Source organism: Lepus europaeus, chromosome 10 (assembly GCF_033115175.1).
Source record: "Lepus europaeus isolate LE1 chromosome 10, mLepTim1.pri, whole genome shotgun sequence".
In the NCBI taxonomy this organism is placed as follows: Eukaryota; Metazoa; Chordata; class Mammalia; order Lagomorpha; family Leporidae; genus Lepus; species Lepus europaeus.
In genome coordinates, this window is record NC_084836.1 from 80,787,060 (window position 1) to 80,812,175 (window position 25,116).

At 45.3% G+C, this 25,116-nt stretch overlaps 1 protein-coding gene across 2 annotated transcripts in view; it reads left to right on the top strand.

The window, feature by feature from the left end:
• Positions 1-25,116, top strand: part of RALGAPA2 (Ral GTPase activating protein catalytic subunit alpha 2) — a 340,680-nt gene that overhangs the window by 247,869 nt on the left and 67,695 nt on the right. For both annotated transcript variants that reach the window (XM_062203794.1, XM_062203795.1), the window contains exon 37: positions 8,576-8,703. In XM_062203794.1, the coding sequence (XP_062059778.1) occupies positions 8,576-8,703 (128 nt within the window). The remainder of the gene's footprint in view (positions 1-8,575; positions 8,704-25,116) is intronic.

Genomic DNA, 25,116 nt, shown 5'->3' on the forward strand with positions numbered 1-25,116 from the left:
TCTGACCCAGGAACTGGCTCTGCCGTCACAGTGAAATGGCCCAAGAGGAGAGCCTGGATGTCAAAGTATGTTGGTCTGGACCCCAGCTTGATTAGGAGATAGTAATTTGGGTTGCGCTTCCTAGGATTATGCTTCCCCCACCCACCCCCAGAGCTGTGTTTCTTTTAATTAAGGAACTCATAGGGGCTCCACAAGCATCCCCTGACTTGCAGCTGATAAGGAAATCCAGCTTGCCAACAGTCATGGTAAAAAAAAAAATCATCTTATTGGTCCCGAGGGTACGGTCATCACACTGAAAAGAGGGCAGGTGTGAGCCATTCAGAAACTTAAGGTGTTTGTGAATGGGCATGCTACACCGGGGTAAAATGCTGAGTTAATGTTCAAGTTAGAACCCATGGTGGAGATAGTCACCCATTGCATTTACTTTTTTTTTCCTCTGTTTAAAATGTTATTTAAGGTATACAGATCTCATGTGTTTCATATATACAGATTTAGGAATATAGTAGTACTTCCCACTCCCATCCATTCTCCCATCCTTCTTCCTCCTCCCTCTCCTATTCCCACTCTTCATTTGTTACAAAGACCTATTTTCTGTTTACTTTATACTCATATGATTAGCCCTACACTAAGTAAAGAGTTCAACAAATAGTATGAAGAAACACTGTCAACAGAAGAGACAAGGGCTATAAATAATCATTGGATCTCAAAATGTCAATTTCGCTCCCATACATTACATTTTTGGAACTCTATTAGTTACCCCAGATCAGGGAAAACATATGATATTTGTCTTTTTAGGACAGGCTTATCTCACTAAGTAAAACATTTTCTAGTAGCATCCATTTTATTGCAAAAAAAAAACCAGTGTATTTTTTTAAGCTCTGAGTTATGCTCCCTAGTGTGTGTGTGTGTGTATGTATATGTATATGTATACACATATTGTAATTTTTTTTAATCATCAGTTGATAGACATCTGGGTTGGTTCCATATCTTAGCTATTGTGAATTGAGCTGCAATGAACTTGAGGGTACAGATAACTCCTCATATGCTGATTGCATTTTGTTTGGGTAAATTCCCACGAGTAGAATGGGTCATATGGTAGATCTATTTTCAGATTTCTCAGGTATCTCTGTACTGTCTTCCACAATGGTTGTACCAGTTTACATTCCCAACAACAGTGGATTAAGGTACTTTTTTCCCCACATCCTCTCCTGGTACTGGCAAAAAAATAGGCTTGTAGACCAGTGGATCAGAATAGAACCTTCAGAAATCAATCCACATCTACAACCAGCTTATTTTGATAAAGGAACTAATATTAATCCCTGGAGCAAGGGTAGTCTCTTCAACAAATGATGCTGGGAAAACTGGATCTCTGTGTGCAAAAGTTTGAAACAAGACCCCTACCTTGTACCTTACACAAAAATCCACTCAAAATGGATCAAGAACCTAAATCTACCACCCAATACCATCAAATTACTATAGGAGAACATTGAGGGAACTCTGCAAGACATTGGCATAGGCAAAGACCTCTTGGAAAAGACACAGAAGCACAGGCAATCAAAGCCCAAATTTACAAATGGGATTAAATCAAGATGAGAAGCCTCTGTACTGTAAAAGAAGCACTCAGCAAAGTGAAGAGGCAACTGAGAGAAAATACTTGCAAACTATGCAACTGATAAAGGAAACTCACCAACTACAAAACAATTAAGAAATGGGCAAAGGACTTGAACAGGCATTTTTCTTTCTTTCTTTTTTTCAGTTACTTATATTTTATTTTTGTTGTTTTTTATTTAACTTTTATTTAATAAATATAAATTTCCAAAGTATAGCTTATGGATTACAGTGACTTTTCCCCCCCATAACTTCCCTCCCACCCGCAACCCTCCCATCTCCCACTCCCTCTCCCATTCCATTCACATCGATTCATTTTCAGTTATCTTTTTATACAGAAGATGAATTTAGTATATATTAAGTAAAGAGTTCAACAGTTTGCACCCACACAGAAACACAATGTGTAAAGTGCTGTTTGAGTACTTGTTGTAGTGTTAATTCACATTGTACAACACATTAAGGACAGAGATCCTACATGAGGAGTAAGTGCACAGTGACTCCTATTGTTGACTTAACAAATTGACACTCTTGTTTATGGCATCAGTAATCACCCTAGGCTCTTGTCATGAGTTGCCAAGGCTATGGAAGCCTTTTGAGTTCACCAACTCTGTTCTTATTTAGACAAGGTCATAGTCAAAGTGGAAGTTTTCTTCTCCCTTCAGAGAAAGGTACCTCCTTCTTTGATGGCCCGTTCTTTCTACTGGGATCTCACTCACAGAAATCTTTCATTTAGGTTTTTTTGTTTGTTTTTTTTCCAGAGTGTCTTGGCTTTCCATACCTAAAATACTCTTGTGGGCTCTTCAGCCAGATCCGAATGACTTAAGGGCTGATTCTGAGGCCAGAGTGCTGTTTAGGACATCTGCCATTCTATGAGTCTGCTGTGTATCCCACTTCCCATGTTGGATAATTCTCTCCTTTTTAATTCTATCAGTTAGTATTAGCAGATACTAGTCTTGTTTATGTGATCCCTTTGACTCTTAATCCTATCATTATGATCAATTGTGAACTGAAATTGATCACTTGGACTAGTGAGATGGCATTGGTACATGCAACCTTGATGCGATTGAATTGGAATCCCCTGGCATGTTTCTAACTCTACCAGTTGGGGCAAGTCCGATTGAGCATGTCCCATATTATACATCTCCTCCCTCTCTTATTCCCACTCTTATATTTAACAGGGATCACTTTTCAGTTAAATTTAAACACCTAAGAATAATTGTGTGTTAATTAAAGAGTTCAACCAATAGTATTAGGTAGAACAAAAAAAATACTAAAAGGGATAAAGTATTAAATTTTACATCAACATTCTGGACAAGGGCTGATCAAGTCACTGTTTCTTATAGTGTCCATTTCACTTCAACAGGTTTCCTTTTTGGTGCTCGGTTAGTTGTCACTGATCAGGGAGAACATATGATACTTGTCCCTTTGGGACTGGCTTTTTTCACTCAGCATGATGTTTTCCAGATTCCTCCATTTTGTTGCAAATGACTGGATTTCGTTGTTTTTTTACTGCTGCATAGTATTCTATAGAGTACATGTCCCATAATTTCTTTATCCAGTCTACTGTTGATGGGCATTTGGGTTGATTCCAGGTCTTAGCTATTGTGAATTGAGCTGCAATAAACATTAAGGTGCAGACAGCTTTTGTGTTTGCCAATTTAATTTCCTTTGGGTAAATTCCAAGGAGTGGGATGGCTGGGTTGTATGGTAGAGTTATATTCAGGTTTCTGAGGAATCTCCAGACTGACTTCCATAGTGGCTTTACCAGTTTGCATTCCCACCAACCGTGGGTTAGTGTCCCTTTTTCCCCACATCCTCTCCAGCATGTATTGTTGGTAGATTTCTGAATGTGAGCCATTCTAACCGGGGTGAGGTAAAACGTCATTGTGGTTTTGATTTGCATTTCCCTGATTGCTAGTGATCCTGAACATTTTTTCATGTGTCTGTTGGCCATTTGGATTTCCTCTTCTGAAAAATGTCTATTGAGGTCCTTGGCCCATCTCTTAAGTAGGTTGTTTTTTTGTTGTGGAGTTTCTTGATCTCTTTGTAGATTCTGGTTATTAATCAGATAAAGATCTGTTGCATAGTTTGCAAATATTTTTTCCCATTCTGTAGGTTGCCTCTTTACTTTCCTGACTGTTTCTTTTGCAGTACAGAAACTTCTCAATTTGAATCCCAATTGTTAATTTTGGCTTTGACTGCTTGTGCCCCTGGGGTCTTTTCAAAGAAGTCTTTGCCTGTGCCTATATCTTGCAGGGTTTCTCCAATGTTGAACAGGCATTTTTCAAAAGAGGAAATTCAGATGGCCTACAGATACGTGAAAGAATGCTCAGGATCACTAGCCATCAGAGAAATGCAAATCAAAACCAAAATGAGGTTTCACCTCACCCCAATTAGAATGGTTCTCATACAGAAACCAGCAAACAATAAAAGCTGTTGAGGATTTGGGGGTGGAGGGGTGAGGGGAGAGGAAGGTACATTCACTGTTGAGCACAGAGTCAGCGAGGGCAGCCCAGGAGAACCGCTTTCCTCCTCCCCATTGTGTGCAGCAGCAACACTGTTTTTCCTTCAAGCAGCCAGGGACAGCTCCACTTCCAAGTTCGAAGAGCACGGTGTCTTCTTCTGGTCTAAGCGTGGCTCCCTTAGGTACTGAAAGCTAAAATCAGAGACTGATGTCATAGGGACAGGAGACAAACTAACGTATGCCGGTCAGGAGGAGTAGAGTGAGAGGTGCTTTCCCCACCTTCCTGGATCTGCATAGTCTGGTTATGGGAGAAATGCCGCCATGTTTTCATGTCTGGGCCCACAGATACACTGTATTTAAAGGCCAGTATCTGCTTCCTGCAGGGCAAGCTCAATAAATGAGTTTTTGACCATCACCATACCTACTGCGTGCCTCTCCCTTTGTCTCTACTGGTCCACTGTGCCTTTATCACACTCCCTATTACAGCTTAGGATCTGTCTAGCTGTAAAGTAGGGCAGGTCCTACCCAGTTCTTCCTCAGTAACACTTTGTCTTTTCTTGGCCTCTTTCATTCTGTGAACATTTTACATACATAAATACCTTGCATTCGATCCATAGCTCAGTCTGAGAAGAGAAATAACAGCAATACTGAGACTTCTAGTCCATAAACAGTGTCATTCCATATGAATGAATACCTCTCATATGTTTTGCAATTTTCTTTATATTTTCCTTGTTAGATCTATTCCTGTGGTTTTCATGTTTTTATGCTGTTGTACATAATATTTCCTTTTCAAGCCAATTGTTGCTGCTGGACAAAAATGTAGTAAGTTGTGTGCGTGTGTGTGTATGTGTGTGTGTGTGAATTTATTCTATATCTATTGACTTTGATTAAAAAAAAAAAAAAAACCACCTCTTATTAATTCTGACCATTGGGCCAGTGCTGTAGCAGAGTAGGTTAAGCCTCTGCCTGCGGCACCAGGATCCCACTGGATGCCAGTTCATGTCCCAGATGCCCCTCTTCCAGTCCAGCTCTCTGCTTATGGCCTGGGAAGGCAGCAGAAAATGGCCCAAGTGCTTGGGCACCTGCACTCATGTGGGAGACCCAGAAGAAGCTCCTGGCTCCTGGCTTCAAATCGGTCCAGTTCCGGCCATTGTGGCCATTTGGGGAATGAACCAGTGGATTCACTCCCTTTCTTTCTGTCTCTCCCTCTCTCTGTCTATAACTTTACCTCTCATGCCAGTCGCCACGGCTCACCAGCCGTTAGCACGTGAGAGACGTTTACATGGAGCAGTAAGTAAATGAATGAATATGGCTGCCTTGCAGTGGAACTTCACTCATGAACTGAAACACGAACGTCTCTAGGTGCAGAGACAGTCTTTCGTTCACTCTTGTGTCCCAAGGCCCTCCCCATTGCCAGCCGCAGAAAAGGTGTTTTAACAAACAAAAGTAGTCAAAGCCTAAGCTGGTGGGAATAGCCCTGTGGTGCAGTGGATTCAGCTGCCTCCCTTAACACTGCTACAATTCCAGTGCAGCTTCCTGCTGACGTGCCTGGGAAGACAGCAGTTGATGGCTCTAGTGCTTCAGTCCCTGCCACCCATATGGGAGACCGGGATAGAGCTCCTGGCTCCTGGCTTCAGCCTGGACCATCCCTGGCTGTTATGGCTATTTGGGGAGCAAATCAGCTCTCTCTCTCCCCCGCCCTGCTCCCCGGTGTTGCTCTGCCTTTCAAATATATCAACAAGTCTTCTTTTTTTAAGGACTTAGACTGAAGACCCACATTCATTCATTTAAATTATTTAAAATATTGATTAATTTCACTCGTTCACTGGGAAACGAACAGCTCTTACACTTAGGTCTCCAACCTCGTCCTCTCCCGGTGGCTTCCAGCCTGGACGTATCCACTACTTCCTCAATATGTCCCCACGAGACACCTAATAAGCATCTCTAACTTAGCATACATCTGCAATTGAACTCATGAGCCTCCCTCTCAGTCTTCCTGGCGCCTGGAGTTCCTGCCTTCCAGTTGCCAGGCCAGAGACCCTGGCATCATGCTTGTCTCTTGTACCTCATTTACAATCCTTAACAAATCCCACCCACTGTACTTTTGAAAATATATCCAGGGATGTCTCCCCCCACCCACACCTCTCCCCAGATCTCCTGCCACCATTCTCATTCAAGCCTGAATCACCATCTCTTGCCTGGGTGATTTAATAGTTCCCCAGCTGGTCTCCATAATGTCTCTCAGCAGTTTGCCCAACTTCAGTAGCCAGACCAGTACCTTTAAAATGTAGGTTAGATCCTACTCCCCCATACACTTCCCAGCACCCTCCAGAGGGTTTCTTTCTTACTCAGAGCAGAAATAGAGTGCTTATCGTCTCCTACAAGACCATTTTTTTTGTTTGGGGTGTTTTTTTAAGATTTATTTATTGATTTGAAAGAGATAAAGAAGAGGAGAGAGAGATCTTCCATCTGCTGGTTCACTCCACAAATGGCTGGGATGGATTTATCTGAAGCCAGGAGCTAGGAGCTTATTTCGGGTCTCCCACACAGGTGCAGGGGCCCAAGCACTTGGGCCATCTTCCACTGCTTTCCCAGGCCATTGCAGAGAGCTGGATCGGAAGTGGAGCAGCCAGGACTTGAACCGGCACCCATATGGGATGGCAGCACAGCATTAGCCTGCTATGTCACAGCGCCAGCCCCAACCACTGTTTTCATCTGTCCAGCTGTCATCGTGTGTTCTTCCTTTTACTCACCTGCACCTGGCCGCGGCCGTCATGGAGTCCACACTATCGCTTAAACAGTACTAGCTGTGCTCTGACCACGAGGCTGTGCACTTGCTGGTCTTCCTGACAGGTAGCATCACAACCTGTGTCTCCCTCCTTTCCTTTTAGGTCTGTGCTGCAATGCCTTCCTTCCCTACAGCTCTCACTGGCCATTTGATGTAATTAGTGATACTCTCCCCTCCCTAAAGAAAAAAAATAATAATAATAAGTCTTAGTGCTTTTCCACACTTTATTTTTCATCTTGATACTTTCACATATTCATATATTTTATGTGTTTATATTGTTCATTCTCTAAAATCTTCAACAAAACTTTGAGCTCAGTGAAATCAGGGATTTTTAAAATTATTCTCCACTGTGTCCCCAATGAATAAAAATATTTTGTCAACAAATGAACAAATGACTGAAATAGTAATGTAACAAATGAATAAGTGACAGTAATGTAAGAGTTACAGAGCACGAATTGTGGAAATCTTTACTTAGTATAGAGTTGGTCTTCTGTATATGAAGTTAATTAAAAACGAATCTTAATGAAGAATGGGATGGGAGAGGGAGGAAGAAGTGGGATGGGAATGAGTGTGGGAGGGCGGGTATGGGAGGAAGAATCACTATATTCCTAAAGTTGTACTTATGAAATTTGTACTCATTAAATAAAAGGTTTCAATTTAAAAAAATAAAAGAGTTATAGGGAAGACCCAGTCTTTGGTCTCATGTAGCTTACAGTCTCCATATTAGTGATTGGGGTAAATGAAATCCAGAGAGAGAGAGAGAGAGAGAGAGAGAGAGAGAGAGAGAGAGAAAGGAGATCTCTAAAAAAGCGCTGTGGAGTAGCAAATTAAGGTCCCGACTGCTCCACTTCCCATCCAGATCCCTGCTGATGCACCTAGGAAAGCAGCAGAAGATGGGCCAAGTGCTTGAGCTCCTGCCACCCACGTGGGAGACCTGGTGGAGGCTCCTGGCTCCTGGCTTTAGTCTAGCACAGCCCTGGCTGTTGTGGCCATTTAGGGAGTGAGCCAGCAAATGGAAGATATCTCTCTGTCTCTCTCTCTCTCACTCGCTCTCTCTCTTAAACTCTGCCTTTCAAATAAATAAATAAAAGTTAAAAAAAAAAAAAAGCAGGCATGAACACTTCATGGGCTACCCACATGGTAAAATGGGTCCATTGAAAGAAAGCCAAGCCTCTGTTAAAGAGGCAGAAGGAGATGAAGATAGGATAAGGCAGAATCTTGGAGACAGGGAGGACAGAAAGTTCAAGAAGAATGCGGACTGTAAGCAGGACCGCGCGGTTGTTGACAGGGATAATCATCCTCTCCATTGACAAGTTGATATGCATGGGGACCTAAGCCAGGGACCTGACCAGTTCCACGGCTGGTGTCAAGAGGATGCCAGCCTAGTGAAGTGCAGCGAAGCACATCCTTGTACCTTGCATGGTCCACATGATGTAGGCACACAGGAAGAGTAGTGGTATTTCCACAAATACAAACATAAAAAAAAAAAAAAAAAAAAAACGGAACCCGGTGAGAATTTCTCCTCGCAAGTCTTGCTGGAAAGTTCCTAACAGAGGAACCTCCCAAGCAGTCCTGCTTCCCTTGGTTTGAGAGCCCTCGGTCTCAGCCTGTTAATAAGCTCACTGCGCGTCTGAGACTGCACTCAGCTGTTCTCCTGTTCTTTGGTTTGATTTTTACCGGTTTTTGATCATCATTTTGCTGTTTCACATCTACAGGTTCCATTCTTTGGACCTCTGTTTGACGGCGCCATAGTGAGCGGGAAGCTGCTGCCCAGCCTCATCTGTGCCACGTGCATCAACGCCAGCCGAGCTGTGAAGTGCCTCATCCCGCTTTACCAGAGCTTGTATCTTTTTGCTTTAAATAAGTAACACATTAGCCACACCAGAACTGAGACTCCTGGCAGTCTGCTGTGAGAGGTAAGCATGAAAAACTGCCTCGAAGGGAGACGAGAGCATTGTTTTTCAGTCTATAGTGACAATCACATTCGTGTGCTTTTCGTATCGTGTGTTATTTTATATTAAATAGAATAATGTTGAGCTGCACTGAACTTAGGAAGGGTTTATTTTCAAAGCTTACCTGCGTGTGTGTGTCTAGGACACTGCACCCATCGTGAGATGCGTATGTCTTCTTAGGGTTTTTCCCCTTCAACTTCAGTCTGTTCCTTTATGTTGCCTGTGTGTCACAGCCCCTGGTGGAGAGCGCGGATGCTGAGCGAAACGTAACACCTAACAGATACCAGAAGCAAATGAAACGACTCTAATAAATCAGAGGACGTGGCCAGTGCCACTGAGAAGTGCAAATAGAGTTCTGGGAGGTCAGAGGAAGGCAAATAGCATCTGCTTAGGAAGAGGGACAAGTTCTCTTTCGACTTATCCGTAAGAATGGCTAGGACTTCTCTAATTTTCCCAAGTCATTAACATTTTCTCCTTTAATGTCTAATCTTTTCCCTAAAAAGATCTAAAAATTTCACACTTGTAATTTTTTTTCGCAAATGCGAAGTGGCATGGTGTAACCCTTAAATCCAAGCATAATCCCCAATTATAAGAAAAGGAGATTACGGTGAGTGACTATAAAATTGCTGCACAAGGCATCTTAGTTGCTAATAAAACTTAGACTCTCTTTGTATCTCATTAGTATTGATAACGATGCAAAACATGCAGTGTTTGGGCCTCTCTGTCTATTTCTCCTAACCTAATAGTAAATGATGTATTGCAAGCCAGTGGGGATGGTGGGTGGGTGGTGGGTAAGAAATATGTGTGAATAGATACAGTGCATGAAAAATACCTTTCATTAAAATCCTAGTCACTTCATTGACTGATACTCTGTCTTTAGATTAAAAAAAAAATACATATGCCATGTGGCAACTTAGAATTATCATAGAAATTAGTAGTAGAAAAGAGCTATTAGGTCCCATCTGGTCCTTCCCCCAGGGGCCAAGCCAGCATCATTCCCTTCATCGTCCTCCCCCATGCTTTGTCCAGGCTGTTGGGGAGTGCTTGGGAGATGCCATTCTTCGGAGTGATTTCCACAGCACTCTAGGCTTAATCTTAGAGCTGGTATCAATTCAGCCTTCAGCATGGAGTCTTTATTTCATGCACTGTAGAAAAAAGGACTTCTTGGCAAAAACGAACAAGTCCTATCCTGTGATTACCTTGTCAGTTTCATGTCAAGTGGGATGAGCTGGAGGACACCCATCAGTCAAGTTATGCTGGGCCAAGGCAACGAAAAAGGATTTGCAAATAAGGAAATGCCATTTCGTGCGAGTTTAGTCCACTGCGATTTTTGCCACTCTCCACTTACCAAGCTTCTCATTGTAAAATCCATGCCTTGTTAATTTGTCAGACACAGCTTCAATTAACATCACACCACTGGAGCAATCAGGTTTGGGAGAAAATGTTTTTAAAAATTCAAGCACTAGTATTCAGTCTGACTTTAAAAAACTTTCCAGGCAATCACATCAGGACTAATGTGGATACCAGCTAGGGCTGCTGATGTTAATATGGGCTAATAAATGCTTTTCTCCAAGTTAATTCACAAAATAGCCAACTTGGCATCTCAGAGGACAACTTGGTACCAGATGAAGGGAGAAACTCGCAACACCTAGTATGCTGATCATTGTAAAAGTTTTAAATATTTTTTGCATTATACCCTGAGAAGATTCACTTGATGCCATTCAAATCCGTTATGTAAAACAAGCAATCAGCTGTTATGTATAACTTTTTATAGAGCCATTTTCAGTGGGAAAACTTTGCAGCCATTTGCTCTGTTCTTTAATTTCTATCTACAGAAGGGCTACTACTAGAGAGTCTAAGTTTTTTTTCTTTAAAATACTGGTGACTGATTTTCAAAACTCTGTGTAGGTGAGTGGGTGAGTATGTGTGTGAGTGTGTACGTACGTGTGTGTGCCAGTTCATTAATTCCTTGTAAAATGTTTTGTTAAAACATTCAGGTCCACACAGGCTTTTGTGAACGTCATTTGATAGCATCATGGCAAATGGCTGAAATTCGCTGCTTCCTTGAAACAGGTCTTAAATTGGACTTTTGGGCCGGCGCCGTGGCTCAACAGGCTAATCCTCCGCCTTGCGGCGCCGGCACACCGGGTTCTAGTCCCGGTCGGGGCACCGATCCTGTCCTGGTTGCCCCTCTTCCAGGCCAGCTCTCTGCTGTGGCCAGGGAGTGCAGTGGAGGATGGCCCAAGTGTTTGGGCTCTGCACCCCATGGGAGACCAGGAGAAGCACCTGGCTCCTGCCATCGGATCAGCGCGGTGCACCGGCCGCAGCGCGCTACCGCGGCGGCCATTGGAGGGTGAACCAACGGCAAAAGGAAGACCTTTCTCTCTGTCTCTCTCTCACTGTCCACTCTGCCTGTCAAAAAAATAAAAATAAAAAAATAAATTGGACTTTTGGAAAAACACCGAATAATCTGACAAATTCTATTTGCGGGCATCTAATTAAATTTATTCACTCACCAAATGGACAGCTAGCGTGGACGCACTGGCCATCTAGTCCAGGGCCAGGAGCTGGGACTGCAGCAGAGAGCAGGACAGGTTCTTAGCCTACATGTTCGTTGCCCAGGGGCTTCCCAGAGAAGAACAACCTGATAGGTGCAGAAAGTGTGCAACAGGTGAAGTTCCATAAAGAAACCAAGTAGAGAGCTGGGGTGCAGGAAGAAAGGGCTTCTCTGAGAAGAGAGTGTTTGGGCTGAGACTGAAGGGAAGAGAGAGCAGCCGTCCTCAGAGCCCAGGGATGCTGTTCCTGGCAGAGGATGGTGTGCCTGGCAGAGGAGCGCAGGGACTCAGGCCCTCACAAGTGAACCTGTGTTCTGAAGGAACTGTGTGCATGTTCAAGTCCATGGTTCCTGTGATGGACCCAAAAGCCAGCTCCCAGCAGAGGTGATTCCCAAGAGAGCTGAGCTGCCTGGACCTTTCCTCCTCCTGCCTGCCTTCAGACTTCTTATCTTAGTACAGCATGCTGGGGTGAACCCCCGGGGCTGCCTGGTGCAGGGGCCAACCCCCAAGGCCCTGCAAGCACCCTGAGGCCTGAGCAGACCCTCAGCACCTTGGACACACATGGATCCAGGGCTTGCTACTTAACCTGAGGGTCCCGGTGCAGAATGCAAGCGTGAACCCCTTTGGAAAGAAAGCATGGAAAAATGCCCTTAATGAGACCAGGAGAAGCACCTGGCTCCTGGCTTCAGATCAACACGATGTGCCGGCCACAGGCAGCCATTGGAGGGTGAACCAATGACAAAAAGGAAGACCTTTCTCTCTGTCTCTCTCTCTCACTATCCACTCTGCCTGTCAAAAATAAATAAATAAATAAATAAATAAATAAATAAATAAATAGAAAAATGCCCTTAACAAAGGTGCCAACATATAAAGCTTTTTTTCTTCTTTTGCATTTTCTTTCTTCTCAAATTTTTTTAAATATTTATTTTATTTATTTAAAAGGCAGATTTACAGAGAGAGCAAGAGACAGAGGGAGAGTCAGAGAGAGAAATCTTCCAAACACTGGTTCATTTCCCAAATGGCCAGAACAGCTTGGGCTGGGCCAGGCTGAAACCAGGAGCCTGGAACTCCATCCGGGTCTCCCACACCAACTTTCACTGCCTTCCCAGGTGCATTAGCAGGGAGCTGGATCAGAAGTGGAGCAGCCAGGACTAGAACCAGTCCTCATACGAGATACCAGCACCACAGGCCAGAGTTTAACTCCCAGTGCCACCATGCTGGCCCCCTCTTACTGTGTTTTTTATTTGCTATTTAGTGTTATTCTGAGTAAGGAAATATTTAAAATTTTAGCATTAATTCTACCATTCTTTGTATTGTGTAATACCAATTTAATATGTACACGTAAACACTTAACTCATATATGTGATTCCTGAAATTACACAATTCCTATTTCATAGCTTATGTGGGAGTATGTGTATGTGCATGTGTGTATCAATTGTTGCCATCAGTTTATTGCTGTGTAAAGGAGGATTTATAGGAAAAGAGACTCTGGGTTACCCTGTTTTTTACATTGCTTCTGTGTCATCATTTTCAAAGTGGTTGACTACTGTAGGACAACTCAGAAAGATGTGGCAGGGCGCCTTGTTCATGCTTCCTAGGGCACTGCTGCTTGCTTCTTGCCTTGAAAGCCAGTTCGGATTCAGAGGAACATGGGATGCTCAGGCTAGTCGGTGCCCACAGGTGCTCTGTCATGGAGGTAGCACGCTTCCCATGTGCAGCTGCTCGGGCCGCACGCCCATGCTGACCCTCCCAGAGTCCACTGGGGAACTCTGTTCATGGGTGTTTAGTAGAACGGAGTCCCTACCTGCAGCCTGGCACGTAGTTCTCAGCAAAATTGTCCTGGGTTTTCAAACCAAGACTCATTAAAGAAAAAATCTGAAAAAGAATTCCTATGACCTGTTCTTTTGGAAAATACTAGATTCAGTGCTGACAAGAAAGGGAACTTCCTTTGTCAACGTGGGCCACCTTATATGGGCAACCCCAGGTCCCCGTTTTGGTCCTGGTATTTAGATTACCATTTTTAAGAACATTGCCAAGCTGCTATTTTTCTTTTCCAAATACCACTTATTTTCTGGGTATCAGGATGGCATTATTGTGGACAAAAGACTTGTTTACTACTGTCCTTCTGTAAATCCTTTGGAGAGGAGCCTCTTGCTTTTTTGATTCAGTCGTACACACACCTAGCCAAACACTGATGAGGAATGAAGAGCCAATGGAACTCCACCGGGGTAGTTTTCTCCCTGGCTCTTCCCCAGCTAATGACTGATATTTAACATCAATGTCAGTTGCAATTCAGTTTCATGTACTCGGCATATTTAACTAGGAATGGGAACGCAGGGAGATGCATACTGATTTTGTTCAGTACTGTTCAAGAAAACACACCATTTCTCATGAAGGTGAGGACTGGAGCCACTGCTGGAGCAAATTTTGCCTTTCAGGAGTCTTTCTGAGCAGTAAATGCAACTTAGAATCAGTATCAAAGGAGTTGCTGTGCGGGGTAGCCTTGGCTAGCAGATGAGATGGTTAGAACTGCATGGCAAAGGCACATACAGCAATGAAAACTATTATTATCTTACATGATCAAAAAAAAAAAGTGACCCCAGTACATTTGTGTTTGGAAAGCACCCTCAGTAACATTTTAGCTTAGCCCCATTGTTCCCCCCAGATTTCCTATAACTTCCTTAGCGGGCCAAATCAAATCTGTTGTGTGGAGCCTTCATCCTGTGGCCACTGCTCTGGTGAGTGATGGGGGCCCAGCTCACCTGCCATCTGCCTTTCCAATCCCTCCTGGGCAAGCAGAGGGCCTATTCCTGTGCCTAGGATGTTGTCAACGGGGAGCTTGCCACATGTCCTGTTTGCAGTTCCCAAGCCAGCTAAGGATTCCAAAATCAAACCACGGTCAGCCGATAGACATTTCCAAAACCGCGTAAGCCAGGGCTTTGAGTCTCCTCACCAGATAACTTGTTTCCGGAGAAAAGGTTGCCACACAATATGCAGTGTGCCCATTAGGAGGAGTTCACCCTGAATCAAACAGATGGTGGCCTTTTAAAGTAAACGTTCACTTCAATAGAACAATAGTCTCAATGGCATTCACCATCGCGACTCTGTGGAACTATCAGCATTTGATGGAGAGGACTGGACTGCCTAAGAAGAAACGATTTTGCACCTATTCTTTCACAAGTGACATATAGTTTCATTTTCGATTAGCAGATCATTCGATAATATCAGAGCCTCTCTGTTGGACCCATGCATTTGTAACATCGGTATTAAATTCTCCCAATTTCCACATCTTCACAAATGGCCCTTCTCCCTAAAGCTGCAACAACCCTGTTTCTTCTCCAGTGGGATCTTTGGTTCTTTTTCCTGCAGACCTTGATTCCTTCCATTCATTTCCATACGCTTCAGGAAAAAAAAAATAAAGTCAGATGGTACCATGTGTTGTATTTTGCCATACAAAACCACTTATGCTTTTGTCAACATTTACATTGTCCCTACCATACTGTGCCACACTCTGCTAGACACTGTCCTAGCCACTTGTAATAGAAATATGAATAAGATATTCCATGTGAATGGACAATATTTGTTCATGAGCCAGGCTCTGAAAGAGCACATTACACTTGATAATAGCAGAGGCTACCATATGGCACAGTATAGGACTCACACACACACACACACACACACAGAGGATGGAAGTGATGAAAGCATTTAAGGCGCATGGAAGGAGTTGTGAGAGACAGTGGGAGCCTAATCTAAGGTGGTGGCAGGTGGATGATTGGATGCATATGGAAAGGAGATGGACTGATTTCAGCGTGGGACCTGCTGGGTTTGCTGGGGTGTCGGGGGTGATAAGAATCCCAGTCAGAGCCCTCTGTAGCATCAGCATTTGAAGAGCAGGCTTGGAAGGAGGAGGCAGAGATGGAAGCAAAGGGAAAGGAGAGAATGATTTCTCAGAAAAGCAGGGAGGAGAGAAGTGACGGGTTATACTCAGCAGACCGGGCAAGCAAGACGCCTCTTCTTGGACGGCCTCATCCGTGACCGGTGCCGGCAGCCTCAAGTTTTCAACTGATGAATTGGGTACAAGAGGACCAAGAATTGATAGTGCAAGGGAAGAGGTGAAAAAAAGAGCAGACAATGACAGCACCAAAAAGAAAAAATACTAAATGGGATCGGAGTGCCTGTGAGCCCCAGATGAACAGGAGAGGGCCTGGATCTGAGATCAGGAGCCAGAATAGAGTCCGACCCCTGAGGGGAGAGGTGGGCACTGCTTTCCCCACCCAGATTTCCCAGTGGGCCCAAAGCAAATGACAGCTGTCATGGGGATTTCTTCTTGACGTCTATGCACTCACTCCAAGGTAGATTCTGCTAAGGGAGACAAACATCTGATAAACTCTTGGGTGGTAAACAGCTTCACCTCACAGAAGACTGAGGAGGAAAACTACTATTTTGGGTCCATTTCTTAGCTACCAAAAAGCATGAATTTGTAACTTGGAATGTTGCAGAAAATAATGAGTTTGTATTAGACTGTGTAAAAATGGGAGGAAAAAACACAAATAGGCCTGTACTTTGGACATTTGGGAAGCACATTACAAAAAGTAGAGTTGAGAGGAAGAAATGATATATTCCCCTGGGGAGGTTGAGTGAGATTTTTTAATTATAAAGTTAAAATTACTTATGTGAAAAAGAAAAGTGGGAGGCATGGAAGAGCAGCCAGTGCAGGTATACCAGGTGGCGGTCTCTGGTGCATCAAGATGAACAAAAGAACTCCTCACTCTGCCGTCATCAGGTCGACCCTGTTAACCAGGATCCCAGTGGCCGTCCCCCCTGGTCATCTGTTCTTGGAGAAGAGACAGAAAGGTGTCTCAGTGGGTGAGTTAAAAGGCAAATCCTTGTGAATACAATAAGAACAGAAAAATGAACTGACCTCTGCGAGTAAGGTCCAGACTTCAGGGCCACCTGTATGTTCCAGAACAAATTTGCAGCACTGATCTCCGAACCATACACACCATTTTTTTAGAAATCATGTAAAATGAAGTCTATATCCAAAACTGCAAAACAAAACAAAAAAAAATTTCCTCATTTTCAAACATATTAAATGATGATTTTTACAATGTTGCCTAGGTGTCTTGTACAGTTGTTAGACTAGATAATTAAATAGCTTGTGAAACTCTCTGAAAATAGCAATCTCCTGTGCTCACAGGACTGAAGTGAGCCTACTGTGCTGGGTGAGATTGCTATTTTCAGAGTCGAGGAAGCTTACAAACCTGGATTTTGCTATAATCTATGATGAAGCCTCATGGTCATCTGACAGAGAGAGGGCTCAGGGCCCCAGAGCCACATGACTTGATGATGGCCAAAACCTCACATGCATTAATTAATTCCTGGGCCACCAACTGGCCTGGGGCTTTGTGTCTCTAGTGTCTTTTCTGTGCCCTGGCTTTGCCCAACTCCTCTTCCATTCAACAGTTTTATCAGTAACTTTCAAAAACACCTGGAACACATTTACCAAAGGTTTAGAACATGTTTGAAAGAAAATCGAGAGAGTTAAGTAGTTTGACACAAATTAGGCCAAGTCAGAAGTTAGGATTATCTCAACAGAGGAGACTTCCAGAAAGGAATGTCAGGTGCTTGGATTCGCAGGGGCGTATGCAGGGGATGAGGGCGACGCAGCTGCATGGCAGTTGGTATGAGCTGCGTCGGAGGATCGGGGTTGCCCACTCATGTGCGATGAGACACCATGAAGTCTGTTCACAGGAGCTGAGGCATCATTCCTGTGCTCCCACAGCCGCGGGGAGCACCTCAACAGCGCCTTGCTGCCCCAAAGACAGACTCCGCCAACCTGCAGCCAGTCCACGGAAGTTGTGCTCAGGCGTCCGAGAGCCATGGAAACCAAGCAGGGGGTGTTGCAGGAGCCTGGGAGGTTTCTAAGGAGGGGCCCAGTCTGCAGAAGTGGGACCCGTGAACGGAGGGAGGCAGCCAGCACACAGCTTCAGTTCAAGGTCAAGGCAGAGGTTCACTAACCAGAGCCGACAGACCAGCTGCCTCCAGCCCAGATCCGTCCCCCAGGTGGGCTTTGTTTGAGCTGCACTTGGCCTCCTCGCATTACCCAAAAACAAAAACTAAAAAACTGAGTTTGTCAGCCACATTGACAAATGGGCAGATTTTACATGTAAAACAAAAATCTAGATTTTTTTTTCTTTTTTTTCTTTTTGGGAGACAAAGAGAGTTCCCATCCACTGATTCACTCCCCCGAATGCCTGCATTGGCCAGGGCTGGCCCAAGCTGAAGCCATAAGCCACAGACCCACCTAACTTGAGCCATCACCTGCTACCTCCCAGGATTTACAATACCAGGAAGCTGAATGAGGAGGAGCAGAACCAGGACTCAAGCCCAGGCACATCCACAAGAGATGTTGGTGTTAAGTCACCATTAGGCCAAATGCCCATCCCCCACAAATCTAGATTTCTTTTTTTTTTTAACAACTTGAACAATCAGAACACCTGGCCCACTGGGCTTCCTTTTTTGCTAGCAGCAATCAGCCTCTTACCAGGCAAGTGCCCTCGTGAAGACCACAGATTGGTGTCTGCCAGTGCTGAGGCCTGGTGTCAGCACCACCACCCTGGCATCCCACCAGCCAATATCAGAGAGAGAGGGCTGAGGGGCTCCCAAGCAGGTAAAACGGTGCCTGGCCCTGGGTGAGAGCCCAGTGCTACCTACAGTTGCTATCATCACACTATTAGCCTGGCTCCCTAAATATTGGCTTTATTTTTAAGATTCATTTATTTATTTGAAAGGCAGAGTTATAGACAGAGACAGAGAAGAGATCTTCCATCTGCTGGTTCACTCCCCAAATGGCCTCAACAGCTGGAGCTGAGTCAATCCGAAGCCAGGAGCCAGGAGCTTCTTCCAGGTCTCCCACACAGGTGTAGGTACTCAGTAAATAGCTCTCAAGTGAACTGTTGGTAAACATACAAGGTATTTCCAAAAAATTGAGGAAAATGTGATTGAAAAATAAGTTTATTTTAATGCAAAAAATTTTGAAGCCCATGCATAATTTTTTCACAAAACATATTTCCCGTGAACTTTTTGAAGACCGCCGCCCCCCACCCTGCTGTCTGCATGAATTATTTTTTTGCACCAAGATAAACTTATTTTGGGGCCTGAATTTCCACAAACTTTTCGAAGTTCCTATGGACATAGATAGTATTATTCAAGAGTTAGAAAAAAAAGTTGAAATTTTTACTGGAAAAATAGATTTCATGTGAATTTCCATAACCACCCAGAAAGTTATTGAAGGACACAATTAGAATGGTGACTTTATGTTTGGTTTTGAAATTAACGGACTCTTACGGGGGGCCTGTTTAGTTTTTCGACCTCCTAACAATGCTACTTTTATTTTGTTCGTTTTTGAGAGAGAGATCTGAATGGAACACTGCTGAAGTCCAGAAACTGGCAGGTTGAAAGGGGAGGGAAACGTTTTGTCACTGTCAAGGCCATGGCCTCCTGCAGCATCAGGTACAGAGGAGGTAGCCGCACTGAATCCCAGGGACTAGGCTGTAGGCTTGGGGTTGTTTTTGTTTTATAGGAAATAAAATGCTTGCAAGGCCTGAAGGAAGCCCATGCTCGCTTGCTTGCTGGCTCGCTCTCCCTCCCTCCCTCCCTCCCTCCCTCTCCCTCTCTCTTTCTCTCCCTCTCTCCCTCTCTCTCTGTCTCAGACCTGGAGGAGAGCAGGGCTGGGCCTGGGCTGGGCATGCAAATACTGGCAGCTGACGTCACTTGTTGGAAAGTCGGCAAACTCTGGTTACAGCTGCATTTGTCACTCGCTTTAAGGGAAGTGTAATCAGCCAGAGAGCTTAATTTGCATCTCAATTAGAAAGGAGCAGTGAGGAAGCGCTAGGGTCTGCAGCGGGAAGGTTGGGGAAGAAATCTCACCCAGCACAAAAGCCTCCCGGCGCTCATCCTCCAGCTGAGTGGAGGACCATCTCTGAGGTCTCGTTTCCATAGGGACCGGGAGCCTGCTGGGCCCCACAAGAATCTTGGGTTGGCGTCGTAATCATTTGGTCATGATGACACAAATTCCACTGTTGTTCCCAAATACATCTTGCTATTAGAAAGCTGTTAGAAAAGTGGCAGTGGCCGTCGCCGAGTCAAAAGCAGGCAAGAGGGTATTTGCCAGCCCTGCTTCCCTTTCTCCTAATACGGCCGGGATTTCCAAGCATGTAACATTTATTACCAGTGACTGTTCAGAGTGCGAAAGGTCATTCCATAAAAGGCAATATTGCTTTAGCATCCAGAGGGTCACCCTGGGAGTGACACAGCTTCAGGGGGAGCCACGCTTCCCGAATCTTCCACACTCCTGCCGTGGATAGACAAGATGATGAATTTTAAAACGCGGGCGGGGAAGAAACATGGACCACGCAGCATGGAGAAAAGTCTGTCAGCTACAGACGTTTTCCCAGTCCTGACGGCAGTCATAGAGGGATCCCTCGCTTTAAAATGCACAAAGCAGGATAAATTTTCAGCGTTATCCTCGCGTGTTATCTGGTGGTCGTTTTCACAGACTTTGATATTTATCCACGATGGCCTTAGGTTCGCCTTCAGAGTTCTTGTGCCAGGATGCAGCCAGCAAGCACGGCCTCCCCCACATTTAAAGAGAACCTGTCATTGCTGGTGTGCACTCTTGTTTCTCTTAAACAGTTAATTCATTGAAGCTCCAGCTTCAAAGTGAGAAGACGAACAACCAAAAAAAGTGAAGAAGAAAAAGAAAAAAATTTTTAAAAATCCTACAAACTGCTGAATACAAACTGCATTCTCTTAAAAAAAAAAAAAAAATCAGAGTTTCTCCCCATTCAGGAAAGGGGAAGGAAGAAGTTTCCCAAAGAGGGACTCCTCCAGTAGCCACAGACTGAGCTATTGCACTGCTGGGAGACATCAGAACCTCTTAATCCAACATTAATCAAATTTCAGTCCACTAATGACCAGCCCCATTCTGAAAGGAGCAGAGTGCCTTAAACAGCATCCTCAGAACATTTAGTGGACTCCGGGATTATAAGCAATATTTTGAGAATGAGACTTTCTGTTATTCAAATCTCTAAAAAAAAAAAAAAGATAATACAGGCTTTATTATCATAAGAGACTGTGCAAAGCCAGAGAAGGACAAAGCAGGCCAGTCCAACTGGTGATCCCTTCTGTGCCGCCTGCCTTAGTGTACGCAGCGAGTCCCAGCAGGCTTCCGGCCGGGGTGATCTGCAGCAGGCTAGTAAGATTTTTAATCAAAGCTTCCTTGGTAATCTGTGGGTGAATACAACCCGAATGCCATCATGTCAGCCCTGAAAGAATGTCCTCTCTAGTCTAGGACCACACTCTTAAAAATGCGTGCTTGCTTCACATGGGTCTGTGATGCCTCGTGCTTTCCAAGGGTTAGGTGGAGGCCCTGGGGGCAGGGGTGGGGAAAGGAAGGGCTCCTTTTCCTCCTCCGCCTGTGATCAGGGGCCCAGTGTGCCAGCCATCTGCAGTCCGGATGCACCTTCCCTTCTTTGGCCGTTCCTCATTATTCCTTACAAACCGACATCTGATAGTCTTGGGCCTGAATGACCTTCTAAATGGAGACAATACAGTGTTCCAGTGTTCGGTGGCTTGGGATTTTCGCCTTTCTTCCACCTAATACACCATCGCAGCCTTCCATCTTCCTATTTGGCCCTAGGATAGGAGAGGACAGAATACGTGTGTCCCGCGGCTGGGTCCTCTCATTTAGACTCTCCAGGACAAAGCTTTCGCTCTTAATCCACCAAGGATCAATGAAAGGGCTGCCTCCTAAAAACTCAGAGCCCGCTGGTCGGGGGGCGCGCCAGCCCTTCAGATGCCAGCTCCCCTCCCCGGGGCCGGCCCTTCATTTGCCTATGAAGTGGGATGTGAGTGTATCAGGGCATCCTGGCTTTGAGGCAGATGTATGCCTGGAAGTGCAAGAGACTCATACCTCCACAAAGGGTAGGGCAGGCTCGCTGGCTGATGGGATTCTGAATTTATAAGCAGAGTTCCAGAATTCCCCCAGGGCCTACTTTTCAAAGGCAAATTAGTATGTTTGCAACTTGATCCCTGGGCAACTTTTGACAGTTGTTCTAAGAATAATAAAACAGATGGACAGAATAGATTTTGGGGTCTCCGTCCAAACTGCCATCCTCAGTGGAATTTAAAGAAGGCGTGGAGTCCACGGGGAGGGGCTGCTCCCACTTGCCATTATGTTCTGCCTTTAACACCCGAGAGAGAACCTAAGTTTCCCTGTGAAGAAGGTGGAAATTATCATCACGTCTTATTTTCGTGCTGAGAGTTCAGCTTGGCTGTGAGAAAAATAAACAGGAGGTGTGTTTGCTTCCCGCATTTAAAATTAAATGAGTTGGACTTCAATTTGGTTTGTATTCCAGAGAAACTGATTTTAATGTGACTCTCAGGGCAACTGTGAGTTGGTTTCAAATTTAAGAAGTATTTTTGCTGGATTTTTAACCCCTTTAAAGAAAAGCCTCTTTAGCATGTCTCAGAAGTGCTGTCTACTCATGAATTTTGAACATTCAGAAGTCTTGCCTGCCCAAACAGGACATTCTCCGCACATGCGCACACGTCTGACGGCTCCATCAGAAAACAGCATCTAACGTATCTGAATAGAAAGAAGCAGATTATCCCTGCATGTGCGTGCGCTGTGATTTCATCAAATGCGTGGCATCTGTGCAGAAAGCCAGAGTAAGGAACACACTTCATATAAACCACTCCACTTCACGTAGAATCGCAGACTCTCTGGAGTGTTGGCCTTGGCTCAGACCAGAATAGGACGTGCTTTCTTTTTAATTCATTGGCTTCCCCTGACATAGATGCCTATACTCCTCAATCACTCCTTTCCTTGGAGTTAATTTGGCTCCCCCCAACCCCCCGCCACCCCATCACTCTTCAGGCCATGAAGATTAAGTAAGGTCGCAGGTGAGCCCTGGCAGGACTGTCAAAGCAGGGGTGACCTGTGTCTGTGTAGGCCGCGCCCCCAGCTTCCTCAGTGGGTTTGTCCCATCGACTGGCTGTGTCACTGAAATGTCACCGACTTAACTCAGCAGGACAGTAAACCACCTGCCCCGGAGGAGAGACACGGAGCAGCCCGAGACCTGTCTCCACATCTCTAGTGTCGTCGCTGAGGCCGGGACACTGGACCTTCATGGTCGAGTCTTGATTCTCGGGCAAGAGTTCAGGGGCGCTGTGTCTCCCCCAGGACAGAAGCTTTCCTGCGAGTGCCAGATAAGCCTCGAGGCGTGGCTCCTTGTCACAGTGCCCACACTGGCAGGGAACATGCAGTAGCTGGCCCCAGACAGGCTTCAGCTTTCGGTTTTAGTGCAAATAATTACTAGTGCCTTAGCTTTGAACAAGTACCTTTACCTCTGTTAGTTTCCTAACCTGGGAAATGAGGAAGGTAGTCCCTCCCAGACAGATTATTGGAAGGATCTGTACAGTGTTAATATACCTGGATTCCAGCTGCGTCTCTCCACCCACTGGGTTTCTGCCTCCCACATCGTGCCCCAGAGCATGCACAACCTCCTTCCTTCCAGTCTTCCTGCGTCTCCCTTAGCAAATGTCCAGCAGCCAGAGCTCTCCTCTTACGACAGGAATCAGAGCATATCCCAGCTCAGAACCGTTCAGCGACTTCCCATTCTCACTCACATTAAAATCCAGAATCTGTGATGACCCACAGATATGTTCCAACCCTGGGAACAGCATGCTTTGCCTGGAACAGCCCCACACCCCGGCTTCTACCCGCAGCAGCCGTCCCTCCATGCCTCCCCCATCCTCTCCTCTCCTTGGCTTCTCTCGTTGATGTGGGGAGCTTGGTTCTGCTTCTTGCTGTACCCTCAGCACCCAGAGCCCAGGTTAAGACCAGGGTGAGGATGTGTACCATAAAAATAGATAGAGAAAGGAATGAATGAACCAGTTGAGGAGCTGATGGATGTGGCAGTGCTGGGGAGGGCCGGGCCCAGCACTGCTTGTCTGTAAACACAAGCAGTGGCTCCATCTGCCCAGGCCCCGCTAGGAGAGCATCCCAGATCCCAGGCTTTGCCGCACAGAGGGGCAGCTGGGGGCGGGCATGCTTCTGTGTGCTTCCTTCAGCCCATATCCACAGCGTAGGAGGCAGAGGCAAGTGGCCTTGCCTTGAGGGACTTCCCAGCCCAGCCTGCCTATGGATTCACGCTGTTGCACGGGGTGGATGCCACTCCCAGTCTAGACAGTAAGCACTCAGTGCAAGTAGAAGAACTGGAAGGGAAAAGATGATCTTCAGCTGTAAATCATCCTCCCTATCTTCTTTTCTTTTTTAAAGATTTATTTATTTATTTGAAAGGCAGAGTTACACTCCCCAATTGGCCACAACGGCTGAAGCTGCACCAATCCAGAGCCAGGAGCTTCTTCTGGGTCTCCCGCATGGGTGCAGGGGCCCAAGGACTTGGGCCATCTTCTACTGCTTTCCCAGGCCATAGCAGAGAGCTGGACTGGAAGAGGAGCAGCCGGGACTAGAACTGGTGCCCATATGGGATGCTGGCACTTCAGGCCAGGCCATTAACCTGCTGCGCCACTGCACCGGCCGCCCTCCCTTCTTTATAACTCTAAGTTATCTCGTCAGCTGTGTGGCATCTACAACTTGATAGGCTGGAAATTTCCCAAAAATTTTGTAAACTTTTGTTTGTTTTGCAAGAAAACATTTCAGCCACTAGTTACAGTTGGTTCTATAAAATCCCATAGTCTGAGTAGCTGAGGCTTTTTTTTTTTTTTTTTTTTTCCAGTTTGGGGAAGGTCTTGCTCTTCCTCATTTTGTTCCATGGGAGGGGATGGAGGTCGGACTGTCACACAGTCCTCACATCAGGGACGAGGACGCCCACCTGGAGTCCACTGCCTGCCTCAGAAATAGTCAGACTTTCTTATTACAGATCCCATCAGACGATGGATAAGGGATGAGTGTGTGGCCTAGCGGCTGAGATACCCACATCCCATATCAGAGTCCTTGGGATGGCTTCCCAGCTCTGGCTCCTGACTCCAGCCGCGGGAGGAAAGGGTGGTGGTGACTCGAGGAGGAGGGTTCCTGCTACCCATGTGGGAGACTTGGGTTGATTTCCCAGCTCCCAACTAGAGTTTCTCTCTCTCTCTCTGCTTCCCTCCCTCCCTCCACCTCTCAAATAAATAGAGCAGGAATTCTTAAAATCAAAAAGACTAAAATAATGTTTTAGCATATCATTCAAACATGCAATGTATTTCAAATATATACAGGTTCTGCTATATGAGAGAGACCTTGAAAGTTCATGGAAATAGAATTAAAACAATGAGTGTTTGGCACAGTGCGTAAGACACCAATTGGGATACCCACATCCCGTAACAAAGTACCTGGGTTCAAGTCCTGGCTCTGCTTCCAATTCCAGCTTCTGATCTCTCCCTGTCTGCCTGTCCCCGCTCCCGTGTGTGTGTGTGTGTGTGTGTGTCTGCCTTTCAAATAAAAGAGAAAGAAAAAAGAAAAAAAATTTAAAAAAAGATTTATGTTATGTATTTCAAAGACAGAGTCATGGAGAGAGAGGGAGAGGCAGAGAAGAGAGATCTTCCATCTGCTGGTTCACTTCCCAAGTGGCTGCAAAGCCCAGGGCTGGGCCAGATGGAAGCCAGGAGCCCAGAGCTTCTTCCAGGCCTCCCACATGGATGCAGGGACCCAAGAACTTGGGCTGTCCTCTGCTACTTTCCCAG